At 33.7% G+C, this 14,577-nt stretch overlaps 1 protein-coding gene and 2 long non-coding RNA genes across 3 annotated transcripts; all 3 read right to left on the bottom strand.

Moving 5' to 3' along the window:
- Positions 1-1,003: 1,003 nt before the first annotated feature.
- On the bottom strand, positions 1,004-5,001 carry LOC117112080. The gene is made up of 5 exons (XM_033255134.1): positions 4,890-5,001; positions 3,589-3,786; positions 3,150-3,245; positions 1,689-1,796; positions 1,004-1,242 (listed from the first exon to the last, which is right to left on the bottom strand). The coding sequence occupies exons 2-5, from the start codon at positions 3,658-3,660 to the stop codon at positions 1,111-1,113; spliced, it is 408 nt and encodes a 135-aa protein (XP_033111025.1). The 5' UTR covers positions 3,661-3,786; positions 4,890-5,001; the 3' UTR covers positions 1,004-1,110.
- A 4-nt stretch (positions 5,002-5,005) lies between these two features.
- On the bottom strand, positions 5,006-6,689 carry LOC117112081. Its single transcript, XR_004445975.1, has 3 exons — positions 6,600-6,689; positions 5,608-5,776; positions 5,006-5,085 (listed from the first exon to the last, which is right to left on the bottom strand). It is a non-coding gene; the product is annotated as an uncharacterized LOC117112081 (long non-coding RNA).
- Positions 6,690-9,740: 3,051 nt separating this feature from the next.
- LOC117112076 lies at positions 9,741-12,390 on the bottom strand. Its single transcript, XR_004445973.1, has 3 exons — positions 12,264-12,390; positions 10,988-11,150; positions 9,741-9,846 (listed from the first exon to the last, which is right to left on the bottom strand). It is a non-coding gene; the product is annotated as an uncharacterized LOC117112076 (long non-coding RNA).
- Between the last annotated feature and the right edge of the window lie 2,187 nt (positions 12,391-14,577).

Raw genomic sequence — 14,577 nt, 5'->3', positions numbered from 1 at the left:
TATATAGGCACATCATGACCATATATAGGCACATCATGACCATATATAGGCACATCATGACTATACATGGGCATACAACATGTTTTTCGTCGGAGAAAATTTGATAATCTGGACAGACCTAATTATTTTAGTATTTTGACACAGGATGTAATATTGTAATATCAACAATGCAAGTTATGTATGGCACAGAACCAAGAGCTATATAGTTAAACTACTTAATTTCTAAAGATGACTATTCCTGTATATTAAATCCCAACATGATCGTGTGTCTATTGTGACTAATAAACAAATTACTGATTGTCCACCACCAACAAAATTTCCAAAATAATTAAAATGTTAAAGTCTGTTTTCAACAACAAACTTATTCGCATGAATCGATAGTGTTGGTTCATGCGCATTTCTATCAGTTTTCAACGAAATCAGTAGTTCGATCAGATTCTACTGTTTGTGATGCAAAAAAACGGGCAACCAATCAAAGCTCAGTGGAAAACAGACTTCACAGAAGTGAAAATGAAATTTGCCATGACAGTGAGATAGGAAATAAAGTGAGAATTTTATATGACCATGCTCTAATGCTGGTGTATCTACCAACATTCCTTAAGCTACTTAAAAATAATATAAACATTCTGGAAAGCTGCAATGTAGTATGAAACTTTTTTGTGTCTAGATTAACTAACTACCAAAGCATATGAACATGTATAAAAAGTATATATAAAATCACTTTAGAAAATAGTTATGATTAATGAAATAATGAAATGTCCCAAGTTGTCTAAGCCATGAACCTGCCCTTAAAGCCAGGCTCTGGAGGAAACAAAAATTGTCAATATGGGAGCGGTTAATGATACAGATTTTTTAATATTTAAAAACAGGTGGAAAAAGGACGTAACAACCTTTTTTTCCACCTTTTTTCCCCAGGTTTTAAACATTCAAAAATGTCTACCTCATTAACCACTCCCAAGTTTTTTTGTCAAATATGCTTTTTGTGTCTCAGAAAAATCAGTTGTCCTCCAGAGAATGGCTTTAAAAATGAATCAGCTATCTAATAAACCCTGTAATTAATTAGAAAATTCAGTACATAACTGAATGATGGACTCAACAATTTACAAGTAGTTATTTAGCATTCACCTTAGCATCCACAATTTCTTGTATGCCTGATAGTATTTCTGGCGGTGCAACATCTTCCAATTGTTTTTTAAGCTTCCGGAAGGAATACATATTGTCATGGTAATGATCAAATTTACACTGAAAAATGAAAAAAATAAAAGAAATATTTTTAATGATTATTTCTAAATTAAATGCCTAAATAGAGATGGCATTCTACTATATAGAGCCAACATGTGGTTCTGATGGCTGGCCACTAGTAGCACTCTTTTGTCAATGATGACTTTTGTAAATGTATCTAAAAGACTATCTACTATGACAAAAAATTATGAATTTTCGATTTTCGGGAAACATCAAAACTAAGCGAGGCATTTGCCTCAAAATTGAGACATACTGTTGACATTGAATTACTTGGACCACCTTTTTTACATTGTTCACAAATTTAGGGCAATCTCACAAAAATTCTGACAATAATACAAGTTCATCAGGTTTGTAGATGAAAAATAAATATAATTTCTTTTAAACAAAACCAAGTATCTGTGAAAGTTTTATTTTTGGATTTAAATGTTTAAAAAATAAAAATTCACCTTCATAATGTTGCGTGCAAGTTTAACTTGCACATTGCTTGATGGACTAAATTTTTTCAGACCGCTTACACACATCACAAACTTTGTAAAGTGGTTCATCAGATCTCCCTGAAAAAAAAGAAAGTTTATCTTATGTCCAAATTATGAAAACTACTTTTTAAAATATATTTCAATAAAATACATTTTTGCTATTAAGCACAAATCAACAAATATTTATAGTGTCTTTAGTTCAGATTTATTGATTCAAGAAACCAATATTTTTTCTTTACTACAATAGTCAATAAACTGATCAACTGTAAAAAGCTAAAAATAAATCTAAGCAATTTAAGCATTATCATTACCATTGATATGCATATCATCATATCTTTCTTTTTAATTTACAACTTAACAATTTTCATAACAGTCAGTTTTTAAAATTTTCCTATTTACTACAATTTATCTAATAAACGTTTAAGTATTCATTATTGTTACATTCCTTTTCACTCAATACTCAAGTGCACCTTTTATGACTATATACAAATAACGTATTGCCTATCTGAAAACAAGAAAAAAAATCTTAAAATATTAAAAATGAAATTTCCTTGTACTTTAAACGGGATTACAAATTTTTTTAAAAAAATATGTTCTGGTCATAGGTAAGTAAATAATTTAATATAGCATATTTTTTTATTAGACTGTTTGGAATCTTATGTTTACATGGCATAGTAAGGTGTTGGGCTTTCAATCAAGAGATTGTGGGTTCAAGACAAATGCTCATCCCATTACTAGCACCCTTTGGTTTCAGAAATTCCAAATTAGACAAATGTCCAGACATGGGACTTTTGAACATATTGCACTCTAGGGGTATGGGGCTCGATCCCCTCCCCCACCCCAAAAAAAAATCAATTTTGTAAATGCTTGCAAATGCATTCAGGATCTGCATTTTTCCAGGAGAATACATGCATTTTAGGTCATCTCCAATCCAAACATTTCACACTGGCATAAGCTGGCAGTGTAGGTGTCCTTTGATCTTATCCGAAAGTGCTTTATAAAACAATACATTCAGTGTTAGTGCAGCTAGTTAGTATACATCATGATGTTACCATGACGTTTTAAGTATTGTAGTAAGAAGAGGGCTACAATAATCACGAATAGGATACATTTAATATAGGCATTAAATTTATGCATGAGATTTTCATCCTTCAGCATGAGAGCACGAGAAAGACCCCAAATGTGCGAGTCTCGTAGTTGGTCTGCAGTTTTGTTTTTCTTTTTTTCAGGAGTATAAATAGGTACCGGGTGAGAGGTAAATAATTTGTCGTGCATGCATAAATATGAATAATCTGCAGGGAGATTTTGCATGGTTGATTCTGTATCCAATGACCATGGAGAGAAAGCACTCCATATCCAAAAAAAGGTGCTATACAAATTGAAGATAAAATAAATATTACATTTAAGTAAACACATTTAATGCAACCAAACCTGTGCTTTTGCCAATGTCTGCATGTTGCTACGGTTGGTTGGCAGAGTACGTGGGCTAGAAGACGTAATTTCCAATCCATCTACTAACTGCTTGTACTGTAAAAAAGTATTTATAAAATAAAAATAATATTAATTATTTAAATTTTTAATTATAAGAGCAAGCATCATGATGATGAGCCATTGTCAATAGAGTTTTAAGTTAACTTTTAAATCAAACTTGCAAACAAGTCCCTATTACTACCTGTATCAATATATTAAACCGGTAGAATGTTTTATGTCAAAATAAAAAGATGGTTTTCACAAACACAGCTGAATGAGCTAGTGGTATTAATGCGAGCGTTGGTGCCAATCAGAGCATTATAATTCAACTTGGTACTAATAAGAAATATAAGAATAATAATATTGAAAGGTTTTAATGGAAAACAAATGCTGTTCTTACAACTGGGAGCTGGTCATCGATCTTGGACTGTACTTCATTTATGTGTTTATGAACAAACAACAGCTTTGTCATAGACTCCAACAGCTGTTCCTGCTGTTCCGCCTTTTGAGCTTCCTCCACCTGAATGTGTTCTAAGATTTTCTTGCAGAAATTGCAAACACGTAGATAATGATGAACATCTGGTTCAACTGCTGGACACTGTAACAGGAAGTTTATATTGTATTTATGAAATGGATATTTTCATTATATAAATCATATTTATTCTTATTATTTATACTTGAGATAAGCTTACAGGGTGCCATTAGGTAGAGTAGGTTTGAGTATTTCTCTACAAATCAATGTGTGTATATTAATACCCAAGCACCTAATTGCAATAAAGCAGCACTCTTGAATAAGGGCCAAAGCAGAAATGTAGGTAAAAATGGCCAGAAAAAATGGCCCCTGAAAAAAAAGGCCCCGAAAAAAATGGCAACTAATTTGACATTAGATTCTTTTTAAAAGCTAAGTTATTTTATTTTTTAAAAATGCATAATTTATGTTGATTTATTGATTTAATTTTTGCCATCTTTCAGCCTTTAAGTAACTTGTTAAATCAGTTTTATTACTAAATTTTTTTATTGGGGTCACTTTCACCTACCTGTCATTTGAAGCTATTTTTACTGGGGCCATTTTTTCCAGGGCCTTTTGTAAGGGGTCATTTTTTCAAGGGCCACATTTTTACCGTACACTACCAAAGCAACATGATTCTATTCTTTGCTATTAAGCGATTCTTTTGAATAAATGCCAAGGAACTAAATATATTTCTATTTGAATAAAGTTTGCTGTGTTTAATCAAGATCAAAAGTTCCCTGATGTTTTTTGTCAATTCAATTCAATTCAATTCATTTTTTATTCAACAAAAATACATTTGAAACAAAATTTATTGAGACATCATTGGGACACGATTACAGTAGGTAACAATTTTTTTTAAATAATACTAACGTTTCTAGAATTTAGATAGAGCTATGAACAACACATTGTATCATTTTAAAGGTTTGTGAAAAGTTTTGCTCCCTAATAAATGCCTTTTTGTATAAGCGCAGAAGTACACAATTTCAAGTATAGATAAGCTAATCAAAAGCGCTTTTAAAGGGTTGAAGAGATGTTTTAACAAAAAAGGCATCTAGGTCAAATATTTCTTTGTACATGCCTCCACCATCAAATATTGTGATATAATTAATCGTAATATAAATATAAACAGACTTTGAAAAGCCCCATCTAAGTATCAACTGCTATACTAACAAAACTTAATTCTTGCTTACTCCAGTAACCTTGATCACTGCCCAATGCGGCACATCACCAAACTTTTCCCGCTCGTGTTTGTCAGCAACAAACAAAAGCAGATCACGAGATGAGCAACGGTTGCAGATGAGGAGACCGGCAGTTGTGCTTCTGGTTGGCAAGGTGACGGTTGAAATTTTCCTCACAAGTCATACATGACTGCTTTTGCTCCTTGATCTGTAACAACACAAGATCTAATTGATTAAATTGAAAATTAAATAATATTAACATTTTTATAATGCATGGCTTAGCTCAGCGGTTCTGAAACATTTTGGCCAACGACCCAAACATCCAGGTAATTTGCTGTGATATTACAAAATTTTGAACTACTTCTTGTAAAGATGTTTGTTTGTTTGTTCAAGCCAAAGCCCAATTATATCTATCACTCCACTATCCAGTACACATCTTTTTCCGAGTGAAAGGGGCTTTAGATATTTAATTTATGAATGCATGTAAATATGTTTTTCTTTCTGCTTTTTAATCTAATCCCCTCCCTGCCTCTATCCCTACTTTCCTTTATACAACCTCATCCCATCTTTCCTATACTTCACTCCTCCTGTCATTCCCTCCATACCTCACTCCATCTGTCCCTCACTCCCTCCTTCCTTCATTTCTTAATTTTCATTCCATTAATTTATCAACCTTACAATATTTTAACAGAAACGTCATTCACTATTTGTGTAAATATTATCAGCTTACCGTCCAGCTTTTGGCTTTCTGCCATAAAGGTACTTCACTTTTAGTAATCAATCCTTGCACTTTATCTTTCAAGTTTGAGAGTTTTTTTTTTTTACCATCAACAGCTTCCTTTTGCAGGCTCCCTGTATACCCATCAATCAATCGATTCATTTCACGTTTTATCTGATGACTTCAAGAATACCAAACATACAGTACAATAAGTTATTCATTTTCAAAAATTAAATTTGCATAAACTTTGAATGTGGCGTAAAACAGGAGACATTCTGATTTTTAATGTGAGGAAATATTCTTTAATCATGCATACAGTTTTTAACTCACACAAGATCAATAGCCCAAATGCCAAAGGATGTTTCTCCAACTAAAACAAAAGAGTAACAATGGTATTGAATAAAGGACCGACTGCTCTCAAGGAGAAACTAAATCTCACAAGTGGAGTTCTTGGTTGTGAGAAAAAATCCTGCAAAACTGACAGGAATTAAACGCATGACGCTGGGATTGGAAAGTAAGCATCTACTACCAAGATATTCAACTCCAAAATAAACTCACCATTTTATTTTTCTATGTTATCAATAACCATTGTATCGATGTTATTAAAGACCATTTCATCTGTTTTTTAAGACTACTTTTGACGAAAGCAGCTTAGCTCAGTCGGCTACACTGGTGATCTTTTGGTCCCCGGTTCAATTCCCATCGCTGCTCTGATATTGCAGCTAAAGGGCTGAAATGCAAGTTACGATAGCTCACTATCTTTCGGAAGAGACGCTTAAGCCGTGTGCACTTATGGCCCATGTGCATGATAAAGAATGCAGTACACACTTCAGAAAAGAGTAGGGGATTGTCTCCCGATCTCCTGATGTACTGACCTATCACCACCAGAAGGACCCCAATGAGAAAATCAGACGTTCGTGAGTTATCCTTGGTGCTTACAACGAATAAATCTATTCATCCATCAATCTACGTTATTAATCACAATAGCACTTCAATGCAGCTACCTTTTTCGAATGCCAATTTGAAGTTGTCCAGCATCCAGTTCTTGTTGCTGGTTGTCTTGACGACATTTCTTAAAATAATCAGTCCATAAGTGTCGCTGACCCACATCCTGGGGTTCAGAGTTGAAGCAATCTTCACATACCTAGAAAATAAAACCAAAATATATCTTTTAATTAAACTGACAATTGTTATATCAAAACATACAGAATAAAAAAAAATCAAGGTAGAAATTTATTAGCATCATTCTGATAAAATCAATACCAAAAATCCTTATGATGTGACCTATTAATCATAATTAAAAAACTATACTATTTTTCTTTAAAAACAGGTTCATTTCAAGCCTTTTATATTTTACCTGATGCAACCGTCCATTTAGGTCATAATCAGCACACATGCTTTGCAGAACACCTCACCACATCTTAGCAAATGAAAATAATAAGTACTGTAGGTTTAAATATCCTTTTCTGTAGAACCAATGTGATAAACGGAGTACTTATCAGAATGTTTTGAGTTGTAACAAAAGTCTTTGCCAACTGGCTGGTGGGTTGTTAAAAATTTAAATCTAAGTATACAGTAACTAGTTGAAATTATTGAATAAATTTTATTGTCATGAAGTATTTCTTTCTCTCCATAATAATATTTTATTTATTTTTGTAATTATTTAAAAAAAATTAAATTTGCTGTTTTTCTGATTTTTCATTTTTTGAAAGCTGAAGTTCTGCTTGTTGGTATTGTCAAGACGACGATTATAAGAAGAAATCTTTCTTCCACGATCAAATTTCACACTTAGTGTTATCGTGATGTTATCATCAGTCTAAACCCATAAAGCATGCCGCATACTAGTGAACAGATTATTAAAAGTTTCTAAAAAGGTTCGTATACACAAAGATTTGCTGACATAACAGTTGGGTTGACTGACCTAGATGTGTTTGCGCATTGTGGTAGACATGGAGCCAGACTGTTTTATAATGGTTTTATTGAGGAATCTTTCCTCCATAAACAGCTGAATTTCGGGTGAACAATTTAACGATTTTAATTGGGAATCAACATGGATGGAATCAACATGCTACAGTATTCAAATTATTCTTGTAACTTCAATTTTCTTATTATTAAACCATAAAGACAATTTCTAATGTTAAAAGAATAAAAACATTTTTCTATGAATAAAATAAAAAATTATCATTTTCATACATAAATGATAATCGCAAGCAGTAAATTTTTCGTTGACTGATGTCCTACACACAATTCTTGCACTCGTCAATTGGCAGCAAGTGCAAAAATAAGACAAAGTGAGACATAACCACTGAGCGAATGCTGTGGTTACGCATGGCCAGCAAAGACCGGACATACGCTGTAGTCGCGTGCAGCAAATATCCAAGAAAAAGCTGTTACTTAGTTGGCCGTATAGGTGAGTTTATACCTGAGAATGGGCTTGTAGCCGCGTACAGTAAGTACGGTATATGCCATAATAATTCAGAAACAATGTTCTATGGTCCTATTTAGAAATGACGACAACCAAGGTACAATATGTCCTTTGCGTTGTATTTTCCCCGTTTTTTGCCCAGACCAATTGAACGATGACTGACTCTTATTTAATATAAAAATGAGGCATTTTTGTAAAATAAAACCTTTCAAAATGAAAAGATCAGATAAATTTACGTAATAATTGATAAAATGAATGCGTTTTCTTCAGCGGTTATCGCAGGCGAGCCTTCAAAAGTTACTGTAGTCCAATTTAGAAATATGAAAATACACTGTGTAATTTGAGTAATGCCACCAAGCATTAGGGACCCAGTTTGCAGCATTCATTGTGCACTACCACACTTCAAACACCTGTGAAAATCTTATCAGCAAGGTGCAAACTCACTGTTCTATATATATTTTAATAGAAATTTTTAAAAAAGGAGCCCCCCACTCCCACCTTTAACCACCCAGCTATCAATTCACTTCCTTGACCAGGGTTGTTCATATGAGCACATGAAATATCATGAAGCCTGTTTCACCGTCCTATAGGCAAGACTTTTTTACACTTTGTTTAGCAACAGCTTTTTGCCCAGTGAGTGCACCCTCCACCACAAATTTTAGGGAAAAACCTTTTTTATTTATTTTTATTACATCCTCCGCTCCCCTGAAATGTTCAAAAATAGGATTAAATATTCATTCCATAACTATAAAGATTTAACACGTTCAATGCCATGCACTTGAGTTCATGTTTACTCAGGGCACAAGGACGCTAGTCCACACCCATGCATACTACAGTACTATAGTATTACACATAGAGTATCACAATCGTGTCGTCACAAAACCAGGTAGCACCCCCTGGACGTTGGTTACCATTCATTACGCCTGAATGACTTCATAATCTTAATGGTTTAGAATAGGCTTTCTGAAATAGTCATTTTAAAACCTAATAATTTACCATCAAAATGTACTAAAAACATAAAAAGCTTGCATTATATTAGTTATCGAACACACATTTAATCATCAATTAACATTTACAAAGAAAAAGGGATCAATGGTTTGTCAGTGGAGAAAATGGCGTTGGTTGAACGCATTATGTATCACCGATAGCAACGCAGTAGTATCACATGGTAACGTGACGTAACACTGTAGTACACTTTAAACTCGTTGGCAGTGGTAACCAGAACACGAAGTCTTGTCTTAGAGGTTAAGGGAAGGGCCCGGAAGTAATACTCTAACAATAACTACCGTATGTTTGTTCATGTTTCAATACAGTTGATGCAAATGATTTTCATCAGGGCCGTGTGACCGGTGATGAATTTTTGGGGAAAAAAATTTCAACAAAATACTGTTGGGCTATATAGTCTACAGATAACATTTGGTGTTGAGGCATTTTACGGTACAAACATATTTTTTTCAGGTATAGGCACAAACATTTTTTTCCAGGCCTGTTTTTCATTATGGTTTGCCTCGGCATATGGGGTGGAAAAAGAATAAAAGGCTTGGCATTCAATGCTTTAAAGCATTTATCAATCTCACATATACATTGTTCACATTCATCAAAACATTTTATTTTTATTGTCTCCTCTGCCTACAAAAATATGTTCGCTAAGCAAGGTATTAAACATATATGTCTCGCCATAACTCAATAAATTTTCAAACAAAACAGAAAAAGAACTTACTTCCTACAGTGATGCTTCTGTTGAGTGATTGTAAAGTTCTTCAGACACTATTGATTCACACATTTCAACCGCACATCTACACTAATCCAATGGTGCTTAGATATTCCTAATAATATTAAACAAACATGATGGTTTTAACAGTGCCTAACTCCATCAAAAAGATCGCTAGTGCTAATAGTAATAAAGAGTTCATACACCTTGGTTCACAAAAATGTTTGCAACTTTTCCATGTGTGCGGCATGACCCCAGTGCGAAGTGGAAGGACTTTTCCAGAAATAATTATATTTTTCATCACTTTCAAGGTTCTGGAAACACTGAGATGATGAGCAGGATCCAGTCAAGCATTTGTCCCACAATATGTGCAATTACTGTACAAACAGCGATTATTTTATTCCTAAACCATATTGTGAAATATTTAAAAACTGTTTTAGTTATAAGGGTCCAAATTTATATAATTCTATCCCAAATTTTATTTGTTTACGTTTGTCATTTTTAAACAAAAACTTGTTTATATTTATTTATATTTTAAACAAATATATTTTGTAATTTTCTTGTAATTGTTTTTGTAACTTTTTAAATTACTGTTTGTTCAAATTTTTAAAAATTATCTTTAATATATCTGAATTTTATAAATGTGTCTGTAATTTAGTGATTCTCGTTTCTATTTCATGTATTATTTGAGGGCCCCTAATGATCAGCAATGCTGGATGGGTCACCCTCTTGAAATATAGTATTAAATAAATAAATAAAAGATCAGTCTCTATGACTTTCCAAAACCTTTACAGTATGAACCCTGTGGTAATAAATAACACACAAGAAACATAAATTTGATGTTGACATCATCAGGTATAAAAAACTAAGGTCTGGTGTGCATAATAATAATTTATGTGATTGGAATTTTTAATTTAAAGTACACAATAATAAACATACAAAGTAGTTAACAACCAAAATATTAAATTGGCTTTTTTTTCTTATCTTAAATTGAATGCAAATAACTTTAACAAAGTGTACAGTATATTTTGCCAGTTATAATTGAAATTTGCCTACTGTGTCTATAAGGTTAGGGTTAAGTGTTCCCTCACTAATCATTACAAAAATGGTGTGTAAACGAATAGGAGTTTTACCAGCTAAATATAATAATACCTCATACTTATATAGCGTGACAATGCGAAGCCTCAATGCGCTTTACAGCCACAAACACTCTACTGCCACCAACTTAAAATACACACATAATTGTTATTCTTTACCAGATCTCTGAGGCTCTTGTTGTTTTCCATCTTTATGTTGATCTACAAATGTGTCCACTTGATTCTGCACATAGTCCCATTGTGCTGGTGTTGATTGTGTTGCTGCAGAAGTTGCCCAAGTATCCATATCCTATCTGTGGATACAGAAAAGTGTTCCAGAGTTCTGAAAAAAAAAACTGAAAAAAATTACAACACACAAACTTGAATACCAGTGTACAAATGCAACATGGTTACATCATGGGTAAATTTCCTGCACGATTAAATTCTAAACACATTACAGTGTCTGCAAAAGTTTGTGCTTCAAATGGACAGCTCATTCTATTCTATCAAATTCTGTAGAAGCCTTTACATGGTGAAGAAAGTGTAACTTTTTTGCAAGGGTTGCACAGGTGGAAAATAACTCTGACATGGAAGATTGATTCAGAAAATTTTTTTTTAATTGTTTAATCGTCATTAAAAATGGTCCGTTACATGCAAGCTTTTACCAGGGGCCCATACAAATTGCAGGTAGCAATTTGTTTTCAATATATTTTTTTTTAAATAATAAATACTATCATGGGCCCTTAATAATGGCATGGGTCTTCTAATAATGGGCTCCCCCTCCCCCCCCCCAAAAAAAAGTTTGCGCCTTTGGCATAATCTTTCTCGCGCTTCGAGTTCATAACTGGGGGCCCACACCCCAACCATTGGCCCTGTTACAGTTTCCCCTCTTGGATGCCCTGAGTTGAACACTGCTGTTAGTGTAATGAACAAAGCTATCAAAAATATGCTTCCCTTTTATCAGTTAGTACTTTAAACACAAATAGCATTAAAAAGTTTGAGAATTATAAAAGTTTTAAAAATTATAGAACTACAATGAAATCAATAATCAGTTAGTAGAATAATGCTTCCAGTGATTTAAAGCTCTGGCCCGGTTCCAAACTTGTTCAGGTTGTAGTCATGCAATCTCTCATTTGTGTCATCAATTTTTAGTAACAAGGGTTATTCCATATATGTAATGTGTGCTTCTGGAATTTCCTGTTTTCTTTGTTTATTTACTTTAATGTTTTTTATATTGAATTTAAGGTGTGGTTCAAGAAAACAACATGCATACTGGTCAAGTTTTACAACTAATATAAATTTCATATTAATAGCTGGCCAGGCCTAGCAAGAATGTACTAGAAATTGGTCTATTTATAAATTAAATTGCTTTAATAATAATGTCCAAAACACATGACGCATGCCTACTTATCTACTGTAGGCTAGGCCTATACATAGTACAAAATCATGAACTTACCACTTCTGACTGGCCCACTGGCAAGTTATGTTGGGCTATCTCCGTACAGTTATTTGCAATGTATCTTGGTTAAAGGCCTTTTTATAATTCCACATTACAATTTATTTGGTTTTTTAACCAGGTACAGTATTTAATTTCAGTGCATTTAGTTGTTACAGTGTCACTTAATCAATCTCTTGTTAAAATCTCTGCACCACACAGTGGAAGCATTTTGACCATACCACAATACTTAGAGGTGAATACGAAACAGTAGTCATAGATAGGCCTAATCATAATAGATAAAATAAGTATTTTGAGAGAAATCTAATTTTTGTATCAAATGAATCATACATTATGAAAATCTCACGTCTGAATGAATTTAAAACAAACTTTATGCTAATTAGATTTAACCCAAGTTTAGCACCTACAGAATAATATAATGGTTGTGTCCACCTAGTGGGAATGAATTTAGCTTTTTGTATTTCTCTTCTCCTTGGTGGGGTATATATCGACTCAATAAATTGAATAGAATTGAATGCTAAAAAATCACAACTTTAAACTTAAAATGTTTAACCTACATTACAATGCAAACAAAATTATCATTATATTCTTTTGACATGCCATAGTGCATTCTAAAAAAAAAAAAAAAAACTCTTATTTGTTTCTTTTGTTTTCTATAAACAATCGCTTTTTAGATTTTTTATCGTTGTCGTTGATAAACAGGCCTTAAGACTGTAAGACTGCAAAGTTTAAGGTTAGTGTGAAGCCAGCTCCACCAATCAACACCTCAGATTTATGTAAGGTTCTGGGAACAATATCAATAGCCAAATGGTTTGTTTTAAGCAAATATTGACTGAGAAAATGTATTTATTTTTTCTGCTTTGCCCTATCATGAGTTCACCTGTCTCTTATACACATCTAGATGTGTATAAAAGACAGCCATTACTGCATCTGAACGAAGTAGTGGCACTATTTCCAGGCAAGGGTTACAACCAATGGCAAACCAGACCAAACGCACTTAGGCCTTACAGAAAACGCATTTAAGACAAGATACAATAACCACAAAGCCTCCTTCAGGAAAAAAGCTAAAAAGACTTAACACGGAATTAAGCAAACACGTATGGAAGCAAAAATAAACAAATGTGGACTTAAAAAATTTAATGAAACATTCTCAAACAAGCTAAACCATACAACCCATCATCAAAAACATGTAACCTGTGCATATGGGAAAGATATAAATAATTTGCAAAACTGAAACAGCTACATTAAAAAAATAAAATGAACTTGTTTCAGCATGCAGGCATGCCAAAAAATGAAAAACCCTATGTGCAGTGGCGGCGCCAGCGGGGGTAGGGGGGCTTAAGTCCCCCCACTGGACAGGTCAAGCCCCCCCCCCCCTACACATCTAGATGTGTATAAGAGACAGCCTATACATAGTACAAAATCATGAACTTACCACTTCTGACTGGCCCACTGGCAAGTTATGTTGGGCTATCTCTGTACAGTTATTTGCAATGTATCTTGGGTAAAGGCCTTTTTACAATTCCACATTACAATTTATTTGGTTTTTCAACCAGGTACAGTATTTAATTTCAGTGCATTTAGTTGTTACAGTGTCACTTAACCCCCCCCCAGAAAATATATCCTAGAGCCGCCACTGCCTATGTGTGCGGCCCGCCAAGCAACACTGACTAGAAAACACCTTGTTTTTTACAGCCCGACACCGATCATATGTAAAAAATAACATTAAAACTGAAGATAAAGTGGTGTAAAAGCACTTGGAGGTTTTTGGAAACTTACTGGAAACATCAAAGTTTGGGTGCGGCCTGCCTGTGTGCTAGATAGTTAGCCACCAAGGCCTAGACTAGGGCCTATGACTATATAGTGGTACAGCTCTTCCTTATTACTCCAGTGACCAGTCCTAGATTGTCGGTCAATTTGTATCCAAACAAATCCGTACCCATACCAACCCGTACCCACTTTGGTTAACCCGTACACAAATTTAAGTCAACCCGTCCCCACGTTTGGTTAACCCGTACAGATCTCATTTTGGTCAACCCGTACCCAAAAGATATTTGTATCTGTACTATCTCGTGCAGTCTGTAATATTGTCGTCGCCGATAATAAGGCAAGTTAATACACAGTTTTAATTTTCTCTGTTTCGTTTTCTTTTTCTTTTCCTCTGTCCCTATTATTTAGTGTCTTTTTTTTCCTGTTTTCTCGCATTTTTCATTTTTATTTTTAACATCGTCTATCGTCTCTGCTACTGGTATCATATCAAAATACACAAATTAGTGGAAATATAAATATAGTTTTGATAAACATAAACGTAGGC

Source organism: Anneissia japonica, unplaced genomic scaffold (genome assembly GCF_011630105.1).
Source record: "Anneissia japonica isolate Jap-2015-1 unplaced genomic scaffold, ASM1163010v1 scaffold1711_len111019_cov107, whole genome shotgun sequence".
NCBI classification, from domain to species: Eukaryota; Metazoa; Echinodermata; class Crinoidea; order Comatulida; family Comatulidae; genus Anneissia; species Anneissia japonica.
This window is presented reverse-complemented; position numbering and strand designations above follow the sequence as displayed.